At 31.7% G+C, this 19,718-nt stretch overlaps 1 protein-coding gene and 1 long non-coding RNA gene across 10 annotated transcripts in view; one reads left to right on the top strand and one right to left on the bottom strand.

The window, feature by feature from the left end:
- On the bottom strand, positions 1-3,994 carry LOC126836801 (uncharacterized). Its single transcript, XR_007685394.1, has 5 exons — positions 3,808-3,994; positions 2,591-2,777; positions 2,402-2,515; positions 2,036-2,327; positions 1-263 (listed from the first exon to the last, which is right to left on the bottom strand). It is a non-coding gene; the product is annotated as an uncharacterized LOC126836801 (long non-coding RNA).
- Positions 3,995-6,112: 2,118 nt separating this feature from the next.
- The window catches only part of LOC126836420 (uncharacterized), a 31,645-nt gene continuing 18,039 nt past the window's right edge, over positions 6,113-19,718 (top strand). For 5 of the 9 annotated variants that reach the window (XM_050569785.1, XM_050569784.1, XM_050569783.1 and 2 more), the window contains exons 1-11: positions 6,115-6,388; positions 15,648-15,818; positions 15,885-16,049; positions 16,122-16,247; positions 16,439-16,834; positions 16,909-17,033; positions 17,225-17,332; positions 17,406-17,473; positions 17,540-17,633; positions 18,212-18,281; positions 19,573-19,660. In XM_050569785.1, the coding sequence (XP_050425742.1) occupies positions 6,361-6,388; positions 15,648-15,818; positions 15,885-16,049; positions 16,122-16,247; positions 16,439-16,834; positions 16,909-17,033; positions 17,225-17,332; positions 17,406-17,473; positions 17,540-17,633; positions 18,212-18,281; positions 19,573-19,660 (1,439 nt within the window). In that variant the 5' untranslated portion in view covers positions 6,115-6,360. Of the gene's footprint in view, positions 6,389-15,647; positions 15,819-15,884; positions 16,050-16,121; positions 16,248-16,438; positions 16,835-16,908; positions 17,034-17,224; positions 17,333-17,405; positions 17,474-17,539; positions 17,634-18,211; positions 18,282-19,572; positions 19,661-19,718 lie in introns of all 9 variants that reach the window. The other 4 variants (XM_050569790.1, XM_050569791.1, XM_050569788.1 and 1 more) reach the window with 1 other exon arrangement.

Raw genomic sequence — 19,718 nt, 5'->3', positions numbered from 1 at the left:
AATAAATTAACTAACAGAAACGCAAGAAAAAATAACTGCAGGTAATGTACATTGATGTAAGATTATATAGTACTTATAATTAAATTGTTTTTAATTATATTATTTGTTCCTGAGAATAAGAATACTTCAAACTAATATAGATAGACTAAATTCTTAGAACAGAATCACTATTTCACCAACTCCTGAAGAATCTACGTGTAGCTTGTATCTCGTACCATCTTGTATGTCGTACAAACGCACATTTTTGTTTCAAATTGGAAAAACTGCAAAACAAAATCAACAATTAATAATAAATAACTATAAACCAAAATATGATAACTATTCTATTTAAAAAAAAAAATACAATTTGCAAGTTTTCGCTCTACCGTAACATACGTATCAAATAGACACTGTTATGATAGGTGTAAATGGACTTAATTTCGATTTTCGATTGCTTTAAACGGCTTTAGTGTTGTTTGTTGATATTCTAGTGACAATATTGATACCTAATTTTATACTAATGAATTTTACCAAATAGATGTTTCTTGATATACTTTGTTGAAAATCTTGCCCTAGTGTTTTAAGATCTCCGACTGTATTTTTCTATCATCAAAGTCAGAACATTACAAATAGGGTATACATATTAATACAGATCAACTAATACAATTAGTAAGTAAAAAAATAAGTAATTAGTAACAATATTAAAGTAGATACTAATTTAGAAAAACCAACGTATCAGCTATTGACATCATGTTAGTGTTTTGAATTTAACATAAATATCTCATAAAATAAACCGCACATGTAATTTAATAAGTATACAATATGTTATTAATATAATTGACAGTTAAAACATATTTTATTACATTTCAAAATTATGAATGGCAATGCTGTCAGAAGGCCAAGTTTTATCATTCATTGAATTTTGCTGTTTATAGCCTAATACATAAAACAAATATTTATTACTCGATAATATCATAATCGGCGATTGATAACATAGTAGTTTTATAATTATGAAACGGTAGAGCGAGACAAATACATTTATTTGGTTGCTGTTACGATACGCTACACTGAAAAAATATACAATATATGATCGTAAAAAAATGTGCTTATCCCTTTTTCATATTTAATTAATGGCCATTTTTTTTTATTTTTTATTTAGTTCCTATTGTTATTTAATGTTTTGTTTGTTGTATTATTATTAAATTATTGATTTTTTACAAGTATTTTTTTTTATTATATGTTTAAAACATCTTAGTTTTATACGTTTTAGCTTTAAAGGAGCTGCAATGGTATTTATTTTACAATATCGTATATTATTTTTTATTCGGACCCAAATAACATTTTAAGCACAGGCAGATGTTTTTTTGTACAGTTTAAGAGACCAGAAAATGTGTTAAAATGACTAACGTTCCTTTTAATATTAGGAAATATTGACATATTTTTTTTACAATAACAAAACCTACAATACAAATTTCTGAATGATATAATATGTAGTTCTAATAAGTATAAATTGTTTACAATTTCTTTAGGGTATTCTTTAGAAATAGCATTTGTGTAAAACAAGAATATCTCGTTAATAGGACCAATTTTCCAACGTTAAAACATACCTACGCAGTATACGTTTTACTCGCTTCATCATGATTTTAGATGAAAAATACTCATAACAAGAACGAAAGATGACAAGATTTTTGAGACAATATCATTTACTTTTTTTGATAAAACTAATATTTAGCTTAATGTTTGACATTTAAAATCGCACTATTTTACTTTTTTAAAATAGCTATAACTTTTTTACATGTTTGTTATTTTCAAAATCGTATATGATATTGTCCCCATAACATTGTTTTCATTCGATTTCAAAATAAGTGTTTTTGACCTAAAACAACCACGGACTTAGTAAAACGCATTCTGCGTAACCATTTTTAGATGGAAAAAATTATTTAAAATCACTGACAAAGATGCTGTGATAGTCCGAAGAATAAATTAAACCTCTATGGTTCGAACCCCTATGAGTCTAAAACTTTCTAACGATAAACATAAAAAAATATATACTAACCCTTGTTTTAACAATAGAATATAATTTTTTTCAAGTTCCTATTTTTCTAGTTGTCTTATAATGTGCTGGGGATAACGAGACCTAATTGAATGTGCACTCTTTTCTAACACCTCTTTTCTAATGTCGCTATACACATACTATTAGATAAAAAAAGTTTGGAAATATGACAAATTTTCTTTAACGTGATTTCTTCATCAGACGACTGAAATATCTTTCCAGCATGTAAATTTCAATGTTTTTTTTATTCGTTTGTCAAGTCCCAAATTTGACTGGCCTTTTTTTTTCTTAACGACTAAAATTTATGAAAGGAAAAACAATTAATCAAAATATAATAACATTTTTAATTTGAAAATGGCTAATTTATACTTTGACTAGTAATTATTTTGTTGTCACCATAAATTTCTTATTTTAGATCTAGTTGATTGTGGCAAACGTTGTCATTGTTCAGGTAACCATTATCTTGTCATGATACTGCTACACCTTGAAATTAAATAATCATAGATAAGTCTAAAAATGTAATGAATATATTATGAACTTATATTTACAAATTTATACTTAATTAATTATCATGTAAGCTTAACAGGTCTTGAAGGCTCAACACTGCTATCATGAGTTGATGTTTTCTAGACAATTTCGCTGTCTGGGATCTGTCACCAGTCCGTTTTCGGGGGATGGCGGCTCCTTTTTGCCAGACGATTTATCACCAAACACACTGACGACACACACTTGGCCACTCATCTTCCTACAAAGTTAATAATATTTTTAAGTACCTAAGAACTTCATTGTGTTAAATTTAGCTGTAATAGACTATTAAATTTATATTATAATAATTATATAAGTATAGTAATGAAGCGTGTATATAGGCGACAATATATGAACCAAACATTACATAATATGGAACAGAGCTAGTTTTGGGAAAACTGATAAGATTAAAGCACATGTCTAACTTAGCTATGTCTCTCTTGCACAGATCATGGTAACATAATTTGATTTCTATACACGGTCCATTTAATAAAATGTTAATGTACTGTCCAGTGGTCAAAAATAACCAAGGTCTTATTGCACAGCAGACCACCGAAGCTTGCCAACTATTTCACCACCTTGTTCTACAGGCTAGGTAGGTACTATCAGTTGTTTCAAAGGGATTTCTTTTTTAAATAATTAAAAATTAGTTAAGTTTGCAGTATACTGTGTTTAATAAAAATAAAAACTTTGGAATGAAGTAGGTTTTTTTTATGTCAATTAAATAATTGCTTGTCCTACAATTAAATCTCACCTTTCTCTTTAAATCTCTCCTAACTGTACAATTCTTAACTCGCCAATCCATTTAAAATTAACCGGAGAAAACTTTTTTCTCAAACAGGAAACCGAAGAGATTCGTATAGCAATCTCAAAAACAAATTGGGTAATCCCTTTTTTACTAATTTCCAGATGAAATTTAGGAATCAGGCTTCAATGTTTATCATATTAGGTTCAACATTTAACAATAAGTGAGCTTATTTTCTGATAAGCTCTAAAATGTATGAGAATAGTTATTATTTTCATGAACTTAATCACCTGTGTAGGTCGATATTATATTCCTTGCGACATCTGATTTCAATGTCCCTCCAGACGACCACTTTGAAATAATCTTATCATACAAGTATAAATTTGATTAACATATACTAAGTATACAAGTCGAAATTTCAAGTTTTAATACCGAATTTACGTGCGGTGACCGACAAACGGAATAACTATAAAATATTCTTTAGTATTATACTAAAAATACTTACTGAAATCGCCATGCAAAACAAACCATCACGACAACTAACAAATTCATTTTGTAGAGGTGTTTTTGACGAACAGCGGTGCTAGTTTACTTGCCATTAATTACTAAATCTATTCAGGACAATATTATGCTCGTTTTTAAACGTCATTCAATTCCATTCCAATTCAAGTATCAACAAACAATATTTTATATTACTGTTATTAGTAGTTAAAATATTACCGTTAGCGTCAGGCGTGTTATTAGAGTTTGATAAGAAATTAGCAGGGCTACCACAGAATAAAACCAGAAGCGAAACTTAGGCCGAGACTGATAAGTGTCTGACATTTTGTTTTCACAGATTGCGAACGGTAACTGTGAACATAACAATATAACTGTTATGTCATGTTTTTTTCTGGAATTATTTTTATAGTCCATTATCGGTTTCCGGCCGCCAAAAACAATATGGCAACGGTAATCGGCCTTATTCGGAGGCTGATTAGAACCCTTGTAGTTTTTTTCAAAGTTTCCCTTCCGGTTTTTCTGTGGGCCGCTACCATGAATAGCCCGACAAAAAAATTGTACTTCAAATATTATTTGTGAAAACAGTAAACATCTTATTTTGAAAAACACAAGATGAATATATTTTCTATCGACATTAAATAATAAGTTGGTTCTAAAAAGTTGTATTGTTGCCTTATTTATTCATATTCGGCCATCTTTGTATAGAATCCGCGTTGAAGTAAGTGTCGAAAAACTCGACTGGCGTCGCCAAACTCCTATTTTTTTTTTTTAATAAATGACATATTTTTTTATACGAATAAAAAAAATGCTAACTCAATAACGCATATATTGTTATGCAGATTGCATAGACCCTTTTTTTTTGGTTTATTCTATATTGGTGGAAAATCTAAATAATTTTTTTTTAAACAAATATCCTTTCTTTGTTGTTGTAAGTCCTTGATTTGGTCAAATCCTATAAAATACGGTTGGTTGTATTTTATTTGGGTTAATCGCTGAGAAATGGTTTGCATTAGTTTTCTCGAAACAGTATTTTTCGTTAATATATTTTAAGGCCATTTGTCAAGGCAAAGTTTCAACTATTATAGTAGTATTATTTAAAACTGTTGGGTGTGTTTAAATGTACCACGAATGAAATTAAATAGAAATTATTTTTATAATTTGATTAAATATACTGTTATTTATTTTTTGATAAATGCTCGAGTGAGCTGCAGTAATCTAAGATTATAAGATAAGTCAGTGTTATAAAACAATACTTTTAAGCAGTATTATAGCTTAAATATATTTTGAAAAATTAAAAAATTTATTACTCGGTACCTTACAGATATAATAACAAAACTAAAAACATCTGTAGTCACTTTTTCTTAAGAGAAAACCCAAAAATCCTAATTAAGTGATTAAATAAACAGTATTAGATTAGATAAACGATTGCGACTAAGAAATAATATTTTTCCCATATCGAATGGTATTTTTTTAACAGCGATTGTATTATTTTCAGTTTTAATAATTCCTACAGAACTTGCAGTTAGTAGGCGAAGGCGAAGTTAGAAGTAAAATAAAATTGATAGCTAATATAACGTATATATTTAAAGTATTCAGTACGATTTATAATCATAAAATTATACTTAAAATACTTAATTAAAAAGGTTGAAAATAATAATAATTCTTAATAAAAGTATTCGATAGGTACTGTATTAATGACAAAACTAAAACTCATATTGTATAATACAATTTGTATAGTTAATGGGCCTATGGCAAAACCAAAATGTATTCGAGTAGGTTATACACACATCACGCTATATGCCGTTAGAAACTGTCGTGCAGCTTGTTGCTGTTGAAAAAGGAAGAACTTTCCTAACATCTTATATGCCCCAGCATAATATCTTACAACATTATAATATTATTATTATTATTATGTATAACATTACTCGAGTTGTCGGTTGGGAAATCGTTTTATATACAGTATATGTATATATGTTTTATATTGCAGCCGCCTCTACCTGTAGGCTGTACAACATAATATTAATATTACTATATTGTGTTTTTATTCCTTTCCTTCTTTTGTTCGGTTGGGTTTTTTGGGGAGTGCGTCGAAATCCGAGTACCGCCGGACGTCTGCGCAGTGCGCATCGTACCGCGGCACGACGGGCGGGCGGGCGGTAGCGGAGGTAACCTACCGTATTGATCGCGCTTCCTCCACCGCACCCCACCATAGGGTCTTCCTCCCGTCATCGGCCAACGACGGCCTCCCCCCTTCCTCCACACCGTTCCCCGCCCGACTGACGGACGCTCCCGAAATACTGCGCCGACGGCCGACCGCAGCGCTGTTATCCTGGCCATCCTGTCCGGGACCGAACGGCTGGCCGCTCGTGGCTGCGGCGATTGCAGATGTCCCGGTATCGCGGTCCTCGTCGGACGTACTCGTTCCTATTCTACCTCCACCGTTGGTGTTCATAGCCGAGAGTTCAACACAGTCTCAACTCACAACAGCGGCGCCGTTTTCCGTCTAGTCGACATTGCTTTCAAAAGGAAAAAAAAAATACCAGTCAGTTTCCAAACGATGGCCGACAAAACCAGAAAACGAAAAAGTAAGTACGCCAACAATAATAATTGTTTAGTTTTCCCGTTTTTAAAAGTCCTCCTGGCGGTTTCGTTAGAATGTACTATTTTCACAGTCGTGTCGAAAAATCACAAACAATAATATTATTATATAAAATATTGCACAATATTCGAGTTTCCCCTAAACGCCTCCGTTGTATTATTGCCCAATAAGATCGGTTAAAGGCGGCCGTTTGGTTATCAAACATATTATTATCTATTATCACAACAACACCTGAAGATGGTCAAAATTCGTTTAAATTCAAATTTATTATGCTTAATATTTACTTAATAATACTAATTCACACGAGAAATTGTCTAAAATTAGTTACAGTAAAATGTATTCCATAAGTAAATTTGTTGGATATTTAAAACAACATGTTACGCGTTTTACAATATTTAGGAAAAGGGTATAACTATAGATTTTTTTAAAATACAGAATTCATCGCTGTTGTAAAATACTGTTTCTAAGGCCTGTAAAATAACTTTAAAAATAATAAAATGGCATTAATGTTCAAATAAATGTATATCTCTTTGTTGATGAATTTTTGAGTCCAAATTTTTCAACCTGTACAAAACATATTCGTAGATGTATTTTACCAATATTTGACAATTTCTAATTAAATATGCGATTAAAAAATTTATAATTCTGGAATAATATATCTACCTCTTAATATCTTAATTTAATAATCAGTACCACGTAAAACTACATAATTGTAAACCAAAACATTTTTATGCTTTTGAACCTTGCAGTCAAAGCCTTATTCTTAGTAAATATAAAAACAAATTCTAGAATATTAAGTATTGTAAGAAGTAAATGATTCATACATAACAGACTTATTTCGATGTTGTTTTAACAGTGTGCAATTTTTAATAAATTAATTGAGCTGATAATTTAATACTATTCTCTACGATATTATTGATAATAAATGGACCGCTTTAAGCCGATTACCTTAACAATTAGCATGTGATCACTTTGGCATAAGCCGAATTGATAGCTGAATAAACCATGAATTTATGGCCTCGAGGCTACTAAAATCCTATTATTATATTAAGTTAAAATAATATTGAATTGAAATATGAATTCTGTTATTACTTGGGTGTATTAGTTGTTTAGATTTTAGTAACTCTCTTATTGTGATAAGGTGTTGATAAGATGGTTGGTTGTGGGCTGTGGCTTATTAGTTAAATAGCTGAATAAATCTTGTGTCCAAAAATTTTAGCATATTATGTGAGTAATAGTTGTTTGGAGTGAAAAAAGATGATTTAGCTAAGTGTCTTGACTCCGAGAAATGAGTATCGAGCGGTGAAACGATAAAAATGACAGCAGCGTTCTCTATCCGTTCAGTTTATTTACTATCCATTGTAGACATATTATGGACGCCCTCTTGTGGTAAATACCATGCACGGTACTGAGCTCAGCGCTCTCTTGTGGTAAATACCATGCACGGTACTGAGCTCAGCGCTCTCTTGTGGTAAATACCATGCACGGTACTGAGCTCAGCGCTCTCTTGTGGTTAATATCATGCATCGTACGGAGCGCAGCGCCCTCTTGTGTACTAAAGCACTTCTAGTAGGATACATTGATTTGAGCCATATCGAATTTCTTCCAGATAGCGTTACATTTGTAAAGCGAATAGTTTTATCCAATTTTTTTAAATATCTTGTTTAGAATAAAAAACTATACAATAATGCAATTTTAAAATTACAAAAAAAGTGAATATTAAATTTTTTATTGCATTCTAATGGGACTAATTGTGCTGTTGTCCATTGCAGTGCCGAGTGTCCTCATGCATGGTGTCCATAGATGACACCATGAATAGGGGTGTAAACGGGTGAAGTACTTTACAAAGATCGGATCTTGTCATTTCATTTTTAGGTACTCGTTAGGTATATGGTAGTATGACTTAATTATGAATTGGGTTTCTTAGGCGGTTATGAAAAATTCAACAAATTAATTTACAAGTTTTTTTTTCTAAAAAATAGTGCAAGACAGATTTTGTGTTTTTATTGTCAAAAAATTAAAAGATCATGCTTAAGTTAAAATAAGCTATTAGATTATTTGGGCATTTCAAACAAATCTTTAATTAATACAAATTTGATATTTTTATTATTTTTTCGTAAGATATTTGTTTGAGTTAAGTTATGTTAGTATTACTTTTACTATTATAACCCGTCGTTGGTAAACATGTTTGTGCAACGCTCACACATTAGCATTTTGAACGCCAGTCGTATTAATGTTTGTTAATTGGCTTGATTCTTTTTTACTTTCAAATAATAAGTTAACTAATAATTATAAAAAAAAAAGAAACCGCCAACTATATTTCCTCGGGAGTTATCAGTGAACCAAGTTGAATGTACCGATAAAGTGAGCGCTGACAGTTTATCAACTGTATTTTACATATTATTATTCTTCTTCTTCTTCTTGGGTTTTCCGGCCATCAAGACCATCCCATTACACATCCAATCCTCCAGCCTTCCCTATCCACCGCTCTTGTTTTCCAATCCCATCCTCCGTTCAGTGTTTCCACGTCTTTTCTTATCACATCTTCCCACCTCAATCGTGATCTTCCCAGTGGTCTCCTGCCTACTGGGTTCTCGTCCATGATCATCCTTATGAGATGGTTCTGGCTTCGCATAGCATGTCCAGCCCATTGAAGTCTTCGGCTTTTGATTACGCTTAATATATTTTCTTTCCGGAACATCCTTTCCAGTTCCTCATTTTTTCTCGTTTTCCACTCTCCCGTTTCTCTGTCCATAACAGGTCCAAAAATCTTCCTTAAAACTTTCCTTTCAAAAACCAGTAATTTCCTTTCCTCAGTCTTTCTCAATGGCCAGGCCTCAGCCCCATAAGTGACAACTGGGCGTATTAAGGTTATGTATAGTTGTATCTTCATTTCTATTGACAGAGATCGTGATCCTAATATTTTTGTGAGTCCATAGAAACATTTATTTCCTGATAGGATTCTTGATGCTATTTCTTTGTCAGTCTCATTTTTTTCTGTTAATATTGAACCCAAGTACTTAAACTGTTTGACTCTACTGAACTCATATCTACCAACTTTCAGGTGTGGAAAAACGGCCACACTATCTCTTCTACCAACAATCATATATTCGGTTTTTTCCTCGTTTACTTGTAACCCTACTTTTTTTGCCTTTTCCTCCAAACGAGTGAATAGTGATCTTAAATTATCTTGTGATTTGCTCATTAGTACCACATCATCTGCATATGCTAAAATTGCTATAGTCGATTCTTGTAACTTAACACCTTCTTGTGGTTGAATATACATTTCTCTTACTACTTTCTCTAAAATTAAGTTAAATAGAATTGGTGATATTGAGTCTCCCTGTCTTAACCCAGATTTTATTAGTATTGGCTCTGTTTCTGCACTTCCTACCTTAATTTGTACGAATGTTTCTGTGATGCTTATCCCAATAAGTCTTATTAATTTTTGTGGTAACTTAAATTCTTTCAGGCAATTAATTAGGCTTGCTCTATGTACGCTATCGTATGCCTTTTTGAAGTCGATAAAAAGAACATGTATCTCTTTGTCGAACTCCCAAGTTTTTTGGAACAGTTGTCTGAGGATAAATATCTGATCTACTGTCGACCTTCCTGGTCTGAATCCTCCCTGATAGTCAGCTATAGTTTCTTCTGCTTTACTCTTTAACCTTGATAGTATGCAGTTCGAAAAGACTTTGTATGTTACATTTAGGAGCGCTATTCCCCTATAATTATTGCAGTCCTGTTTATTCCCTTTCTTGTGAATTGGACATAGCACTGCTGTCTTCCATTCTGTTGGTAATTCCTCATTTGACCATATTCGGCAAATCAGTTTCCACACTCTAAATGAGACTTCTTCTCCTCCTTTTTTTAAGAGCTCTGCTTGGATCTCATCCTCCCCTGGTGACTTGTGTTTCTTCAAATTGTTTATTTGACTTTTTACCTCATCTAGCGTGGGTTCTGTGCAATCTATAATATCCCTATTGGCTAGATCAAAAATAAAGGTTTCTTCTGGTTCTTCACAATTCAACAGTTCTCTGAAGTAGTTACCCCACTTTTTTGCTAGCTCATCGTCAGTTGTTATCAATGAACCATCTTCGTGTCTTAGGAACCTTTCTTTCTTTTTGTACTTTCCTCTTAGAGTATTTACCCGACTGTACATGTCCCTGGTCCTATGTGTTCTGTAATCTTGTTCCGCGCTGTTCATTATATTCTGTATGTATTTCCTTTTTTCGTATCTTATGATATTGCTTGCTTTCCTCTGTCGAGTTCTAAAGCTTATAAACAAGTTTTCATTGCTTGTATCATTTAACCATTGTTGCCTTGCAAGGTTTCTTCTATGTACTGCTGCCTCACAGATCCCATTGAACCATGGCTTAGATTTCAGTTTTTTATTCCCTAGGGTTCTTGTTGCCACGTTATTTACCGTCTCCTTTATTTGTTCCCATTCTCTATCCACTGCATCGTTGGATAACCTCTGTTTATTTTGCAACACGTTCTTAATATTGTCTTCAAAAACTTTGCTTATGACCGGGTCCTCTAGTTTATTTATATCATATCGCCCGTCTTTCTTTTGTCAATTTTAAATAATCTCTTGAGTTTTACTTTTATCCATATACCAAGTAATAGGTGGTCGGAGCCTATATCCGCACCACGTAGGGTTCTTATATTTACTATGCTATTTTTAAACCTATTTGAGACTAACACATGGTCAATTTGATTTCTGTGCCTTCCGTTCGGAGAGATCCACGTGTACTTATGTATATCTTTTCTCGGAAACATGGTACTTTTTATTACTAGCCCTTTTCCTATCGCAAAGTCAATTAATTTTGTTCCGTTATCATTAGTAATTGCGTGTAAGCTCTGGGATCCAATATAATTCCTGTATTCTGCTTCTTGACATAATTTTGCATTTAAATCTCCCAGCACTATTCTTAAACTTCCCTCTGATGAATCATATACATCGACTAGTGTGGCATAAAAATATTCTTTCTCCTCCTCATCCTTCTCTTCAGTGGGTGCATGTACATTAATTAATACAATATCGGCATTCTCTGTTTTTAGAGTTAATGTTGAAAGTCTTGGGTTAATATCTTTGAAGTCTTTTACTGCACGGATAATTGACTCATGTACAGCAAAGCCCGTTCCTAAACTGTGGCCACGCTCACAGTTACCATTAAATATGGTTGTTTGTGATATCTTAGTTGTCATGACACCTTCCCATCTCACCTCTTGCAAGGCCACGCACTTCATTCTATATTTGTCCACTTCCCTTACTAATTCCAAAGCCGCACCAGGTTTGTACATGGTCCTTACGTTCCATGTACCACAAAGCAAGTCCAAATTCCGGTTTCCAGTTCTTTTTCCCTTATCTCTATCCCAAGGCTTGGTGTGTGAATCCTGAACATATGATTTTTTTACAAGGCAGGGTTGTTAGCCCTGCGCTTAACCCCCAATCTGGAGGACCAGGCTACCCCAACCAATAAAGGTCAGAGTAGAGCTATTGCAATGTACTCTAAGTACATTGGGCGATGGGAGCGCCACTTTCCCTACGCCTCAGCTCAGAGCCCCGGGTTTGCTAAACCCGTAACACTAAGTGTTCCCCTGAGGGTACATATTATTATTGTCACATATTATTGTGTATCCTGTAGTAACATAATGATCTCCTCAGAAAGTGACTCAGTTAATTATTTTAAATAATTTATAATCATTAAATTTACATTTTAGGGGTTTTTACATTTATTTCATTAATTTTTATTATTTTGCACTGACAATTAAAAAAAAAAATAAAATTGCAGTTTTTAATTTTTATTTATTTTTTAATAATAGAAATTACAAAAAATATATTACCAATTGGTAGTGAGTACAAAGATACTTATTTCTATGTATGATTTAATGTTTTGAGTTTATCGAGTAATTAAAAATAATGAAAAAAGTAACGTGTGGCGCTCACAGTTTAGCAATAATTGTGTTCCGTAATATAGGTTTACCAACGACGGGATAAGAATAATACTTCAAATGATTTGGTATAAGATTGGTTAGAGGAAAAAATCTGAACTATTTAAGTTAAAAATATAATTAATACATATTCGTTTTGATCGCATGTTTGCTTGGTTTCGGTTTACATGCCGAATTCGGGGTATTGCATTTTAGTTTAGGTTTCGCTTTGGCCTTGGTTCTCTCAATAACTGGACACCCACAATTGCCTTGACGTCTGGGCTTTGGTTCGTCTTCAGGACAACATTTAGTGTATACTTTTTCTGGTTTGTAACACATTATTGAACGTTTACATAGTTCATCAGCGTATCTTGCGGCTTCGTTGCAGCTTGGCTGTTTCGGCAAGCAGAATACATTATTTTTAGCATTATGTTCTGAAGACGTTCTTATCTGCCTTATTGTCAATAGTCTATTATGCACCAGTCTCAATGATTTCCACATAGACATCTCTAGATATTTAAATAGAAATTTACAAATGTAAAAAGTAATTGCTTGTTTATTGTTTTGGTATCCATGTTAATAGATTATGTCGTACTCTAAGTAACCATAAAATAACTGAATAAAAATACTAGAATAATATTTTTATTTATTTACAATTGAGAAGAAAAAATGCATTACATATTTTGTTTTGATGCGTTAGCCGAGAAGGTATAGTTTGACAATGATGTGTTTTTTTTGTGCGTCTGAAGTCGCGAAAACGTTTTTCCTGAGAACCAATTTACTTGAGTAGCAACTCTATCAACCCGTAATTGTGTACTTCTGGTACTTTGGTGGGTCAGGAGTAGGAAAGTTCACCCCTTTCCCTTCAAAATCTAGAAAAATACCAAATACATTAGTATATTTTTAAATATAAAATTAAAACTGCAGCACGCTATAACTTATTTAGCAATGAACTAGTTCTAAATTTGTATGTAATATTCTTCAGTTAATGTTTTTTTCCAAGGGATAACGTCCTTTAAGACCAGCCCTCCAAGTATAATATTCCTCCATCTATCTCTGTCCTATGCTGCTTCCTTCCATTGTACTCCAGCTTCTATCGTTTATACTTTTTTAGCTACACAGTCCTCCCATCTTAAGCGAGATATTCCCAGAAGTCGTTTTGCTACCGGGTTGTTTTTGATTACGGTCCTTATTATTGTTCCTTGTTTCCTCTGTACATGCCCTGCCCTTTAGCAGTTTCCTGATTGAGGTTTCTTTTGTAATGTTAGGGCGTTGAAAAAGGTCCTGGAGTTCTCGATTATGTCATTTCCTCCATTCCCCGGTTTGATCATCCTTGCATGGTCCAAAAACCCTTCTCAGTATTTTTCTTTTGAAAATCTCTAACCTTTTAGCTTCAATGCAGAGCAGCGAAGGTATTTTTTTCTGTTTTCCTGAGAGGCCAAGTTTCTGAGCCATATGGCACCACTGGGCGTATCAATGTTGTATGTATCTGGACTTTATGGTTCTTTGATACAGCTTTTGCACTTATTGATTTCTCCAAACCATAATAGCAGTTATTACTTTTTTTTGAGTCTGGTATCAATCTCTACTTTTATATCATTGTCTTCAGTTATAATACTATCAATAAACTTTAAAAAGTATTTATTGTTATGATTTTCAAAACCATGCTCAATAATAGAAAAAGCTAGTACAGTGGGGTCGGGGCATAGTGGGAACGAGGAAGTCTCAGGTCTACAGAAATTATTATAACTTGATAATAAGTGATAAAATCACTTTTAAATAATCGCTTTGATGCGAATCTGTAAAAAGTAGGTTCAACCCAGAGTAAGTAAAATAAAGAAAAAATGTTTATCCCTCCTATGGGAAAAGGCATACGATATTTTTTTGGTTTACCAATGTTTATCGGAACCACTATGTATAAAGAATATTCCCTACAAATTTGGAACTAATTCGACTATTTTTTTATAAAGTTATAAAGCATTGTAATTTTAAGTTCAAATTTTTTATTATTTTTAGTGTTTTTCTCAATTTTGAAAGGGAAGGGGTGAATTAAAAAATAATTTGACCCAATAAAGTACCTTTCAGGTATGGTTTCTGATCTATAGAGTTGCTAACAGAGAAATCGGTTCAGCGGCTGAAAAGGTATTGTGGGTAATACATACAAAAAAAAAACTAAAAAACATCATTGTAAATACAATATCTTTCTCAGCTCTGCATCGATGCTAAAAAATAAAAGCTAGTACAGAGGGGTCGTAGCATAGTGGGGATGGAGAGGTCACAGGTCTACAGGAATTAATATTACTAAAAGTGACAAAATCATTTTGAATAAACGCTTCAATGCGAATCTGTAGGTAGTATGTATAAACCATACATAGCAACCTAAAAACTGCCTAAGGTCAAAGTGTAATTTTTCCTTGAAAAAAAATATTTGACTACAGATTTTTGAGTTTTTTATGTTATAGCCCCATTCTAGATCTACCATAGGTCTAATTTTTATACTTAAATATAAAAAAGCAAAAGAAAGAAGAAGACTCCACCCCTTTTCTAGGAATGTACAATAATTGTTTAGGTTGTCGAATGTTTGTCGGTAGTACTATGTCTTAAGAATATTCTATACAAATTTGGAACTAATTGGACTATTTTGAAAAAAGATATGGAGCGCCATAATTATAAGTTGAAAAAAATGTAAATTTTTCGGGTGTTTTTCTCAATTTTGAAGGGGAAGGGGTAAATTAAAACAAATTTTGACCTAATAAGTACCTTACAGGTATGATTTTTGATCTATAGAGTTGCTAACAGAGAAATTGCTTCAGTGGCATAAAAGATATCGTTGGTACCGACACAAAACATTTTTTTTTTAAAATAAAACATTGTAAATACAATTCCTTCTCTACTATCGCATCGAAGCTTAAAACACATCATTATAAATACAATACCTTCTCAGCTAAAAAAATATCATGAATTTCGTCTCATTTTTTCATATATAAATATATATAGAACTGTTACTTCCCACGCCCCAATTGCTTTGCCACAACTATGTCTCGACTCTACTGTCTTACTATCTAACACGTTGGTTAAATTCTTTAAATTATTAACCTCAACTCCGGATGGTTTTTATTCTAAATTTTTGTTGTGTTATCCACTTTGAATAGTACATTCTTATAATCTTCATTAACCTGCCTTTAAAAGCTAATTACCTATTCTTATAGCATCGCTTATAATAAATTAAATATCAGTTAATAGTTTATTATACATCTTAGTATAATATTTGGTGTAATTTGTTTTATTTTACCATTATTTATTTTTAGATAGTTCAGCAGAGTTTAAGTCTGCTGACAAGCCATGTAGCAGTTACACAGACAAAAGTTTATGTTCATTGGCTGATCCAATAGAAGTATGTCGCAATGTATCAGAAGAGCCGAAACTAACCGATAATCAAAGAACCATTCCTCTACCATGGATTGATGAAAAATCAATTAGTAATTCTAATAAAAATATAACTATACAGACTAAATATACTATTTTAACTTCTGATGTAAAAATAGATGAATCTAAAACGGGAAAAAAGGATGCTTATAAAGCATCTACGAGTGGTTGTCGCAAAAAATATGTCAAAAAGAAAATAAAAAGAATAATAATGTACAGTTCAACAGACGAAGACAGTGATGAAAACTTTGAAAAAAAACCAAATCCTAAACTGAAAAAATCTTGTACGTACGAACCTAAAAATTTTAATTATAATTTGATTTGTTTATAACTACAGTTCATATATTTCTTTTCAGATACTTCTAGACTTACACGTTCAAAATTTGGTAAAGTTTTAAGTGGTAATTCAAGTAAAAACATTGACGATGTCCAAATTAATTCTAGTAATGTTATTAAAAAAAGTTCAGTTGGTTGTAAAATAGGTATGCTCCAAAAAAATTGTACTATACAATTATATAAATTCGTTTTAAAAAATAATTTCTTATTAGCGCTTAATAGTAGATCTGCTATTAATTTAACAAACAACTCAAAAAAAAAAAAAATTAGTCCTTACTGTATTTACCACACAATAGTACAATAATTAAATTTAAATATATTTTTGTTTGTTTTTCAGAAAATTTGAACGAGTTAAATTCTTCCAACGAATCGGGTTATTCACCTAAATTTGCACACACATTGTCTAACTCAACAGAAATACTTTATAACGACTCAGAAGACTTAATGGTGGCTGATAATCAAAATCCAATTCCTTTGCCGTGGATTAATGAAGAATCTAAAAAAAGCAACGACTTACAGATTACAGATGCTGTTTCTAGTTCTGACAATTTAAATATGGTTGGTGTAGATGCTGGTCCCAGTGACATGTATAAAGCGTCTACGAGTGGATGTCAAAATAAATGTGTCAAAAAAAAGAAAAGAAGTATTATTAAGTATAAATCGAGCTCAACTGAAGAAGAAGAGAGCGATGATAATTTTGAAAAAAATAAATTGTCGGATCATCCAACATCTTGTATGTATTGGTTACCTTTAAATTTAATGTATTCTTTGGATATAGTATATATTCTACAGATGTTGTATTTTTAGACATTCCCAGAGCTGCAGCAGTCAAAGCTACAGCCGCTATTGCTAAACACAGTACAAAGCATAAACGACTTAAGACGTGTGAACACGAAATGGAAAGACGCCGTAAGATAGTGAAAGAGTGTAACGTAAGTTAATAGTATCAATATAGACTAATTATTTTCAAATAAATACTTTTCAAAAATACATGCATGATTAAATTTTTAAATATTAAATTACATTAAATTTAATAATAAAAATACAATTAAACCATAAACCTATATTATCTTATTGGATTATTGTATATGTATTTTAATGTATAACTGTATTCTATATGTAGGGCTCAGATGAAGATGAAACCGATTTGGAAGATTACGGTATACTTTTAAATGATGTATTTATCAATATCTATTTAGAAGACGAGTTTCTTATTGTCGAAGATCGTTGTGTGAGTATAAAAACAAGGAAAAAATATTTTTGTTCATTCTAGATATAAAAACAAATTTTAATTATACTTGCAGCTAGTGTACTTACCTGCTAAACCTACAGTATACAATATTTTGTGTGATTACGCTAATAAAAAATCTGCGTAAGTATCAGTGCGACCTTATAAATTATCTTATTTTTTATTTATATGAGTCAATTTATTTTTTAGAGATTTGGATGTTTTGAATATTGTCTTGGACGCTTTTAATCAAGCTTTAGCCATGTGGTGTTTACGTCGTATTGAGAAGTTACAGTATCAAGAAGTAAGTTTTTTAGTATATAATATTATTAATGTTTATATTTTATTAAACGAGTCTAAATAATTTTGATGACAGAATGTTTTATCGAGATCATTTGTACGTCATCATATTTTCACGTTAGTCTATTACATTGTCTGTATATGGTTTAGTTTTTATAACTAATGATAATTTTAAGACATTTTTATAAATAACTATACACTTACGAATACCTACAGTTATTTAAATCTTAAACGTCTCCCAAGTATGAAACTTATGATTTTATAACAAACATCTCATCTAGCTTAAACTATTAATTTTTCTAAGAAAACTATACATTTTTTTCTATTTGTACATTTATCTTCACCGTGATAATTCTGCGTTGTCAATTTAAAATACTTTTGAATAGTGTCATTAAAATCTTTTACCCGATTAAATTATCGGCGTTATACATAAAAAATATAACATAAAAAAAAAACAAAATAATCCCATAATGCTACTAAAATCGTGTAGATGATTGAATTATATTTATATAATCAAATGGTCAAAATACAAAACAAATAACGTTCTAAATGCCACGTTTTGTTATTTTACACTCTTTTTAGATGGTTGAAAGGTTTCCAGGTCGCCCCATGTTTCACATTTACGGTCTCCCACATTTTGTCCGATTTATATGTAAGTGATTTACCATTATTATGCAATGTTATTTTAAACTTTTTTTTTTGAACAAGTTTTTTGCATGTTGTTCATTATATCTAAGTTGTACATATTTTGTTTGACTGTTACTTTCAACTTGGCTATTAAGAGGGAAGTTGAAGGAAGATGATGTGTGGATCATGGAGGGAAATGTAGAAGAAATTTGGAATAGGGTAGTAAATGGTATAAAAAAGGTGGCAGTAGATGTTGTAGGTGAGATTAAAGGTAGTATGCCATGTAATAAGGAAACGTGTAGTGGTGGATAATGGAATACAGGAAATAGTATTAAGGAAAAAGTTTAAAAAATAGCAAAAGACAAAAAAGTTCAAAAAGTATGATAGTTTGCGTGAGTAGTTGGGAACAAAAGAAGGAGGAAAGGAAGTTTAAAAAATGTGTGGTGTATGAACGGGGAAGATAAGGAAGTGCTGGCGTGTGTATCATGAGGATCTGAAAAAGAGATGGAAAGAGTACTTTGAAAGGCTATTGAATCAGGAATTTCCAATGGGTGAGAGACTTAAAGAGTGGAGAGCAGCGCTTGAAGAGAAAGGAGTGACGATTAGTAGGAGTAAAATAAAGGCAATCGTGTTTGATTTAGGAGAAAGTTATAGGGCAAGACAGGTAATGCAGATAAGTGATGAGTTTCATTAATTTTGGAATAAATGAGAGAGAATAAGTTGAGTTGGTTCGGTCATGTTATGAGAACTGACAAGAGATGAGACAGGTACAGTGAGAGTTGTTATGAAGATGAATGTAGAGGGAGAGAGACCGTTAATGGGGAAGACCGAAGAAAAGATGGATAGACGGAATAGAGAGAATCTATCATTGTCTTTTATAATTTGAACAGACTGCGCTTTTTAAATATTTTTATTAGCTTTTTTACAATATTGTGAATTTGTAAATCGATCAACCTGAAATGTTGAGTAAATTATTGCTGTATTTGTTGTAGCTTAAAAGGTAATGAATACATGAGTTCTAATGTTTTATAAATTTACTTTTTTACTGAGAAAAACGAAAAAATCGAATGAAACAAAAACACGTATTTTGTCTATGAAATGATATATATACTTATATAATATAATAGTTTTTGATTCATTTACTTGCTTTTTACAATTACTTTACATTTTATGTTTTATACATCATTAAATTAGTAATAAAACTTTTTTTTTTAAATCATTTAACTATAGTGTTTTATAAGTTAAATTACCACAAAACTTTAATTACATATTAATTGTATTTCATTTATATACTTGCGTGTATTTATTTTTTTAAGTGTGTCTGCCAAAATTATTTCGCATGATGGAAAAGGACTCGCCAAGATTTAGGGGATTCATTATCGATTTCATTAAAGGATTTTTAGAGTAAGTAAATAATTATTGTTCGTTGAAAATGTATTTAATTTTACTATAGTACTTTAAG

This window comes from Adelges cooleyi, unplaced genomic scaffold (genome assembly GCF_023614345.1).
Source record: "Adelges cooleyi isolate 19-005CV unplaced genomic scaffold, UGA_ACOO_1.1 ACOO_flye_CR_arks_rails_tigmint_CR_PRNA_247, whole genome shotgun sequence".
NCBI lineage: Eukaryota > Metazoa > Arthropoda > Insecta > Hemiptera > Adelgidae > Adelges > Adelges cooleyi.
Note: the sequence above shows the minus strand (reverse complement) of the source record. Positions and strands in the feature narration are given on the sequence as shown.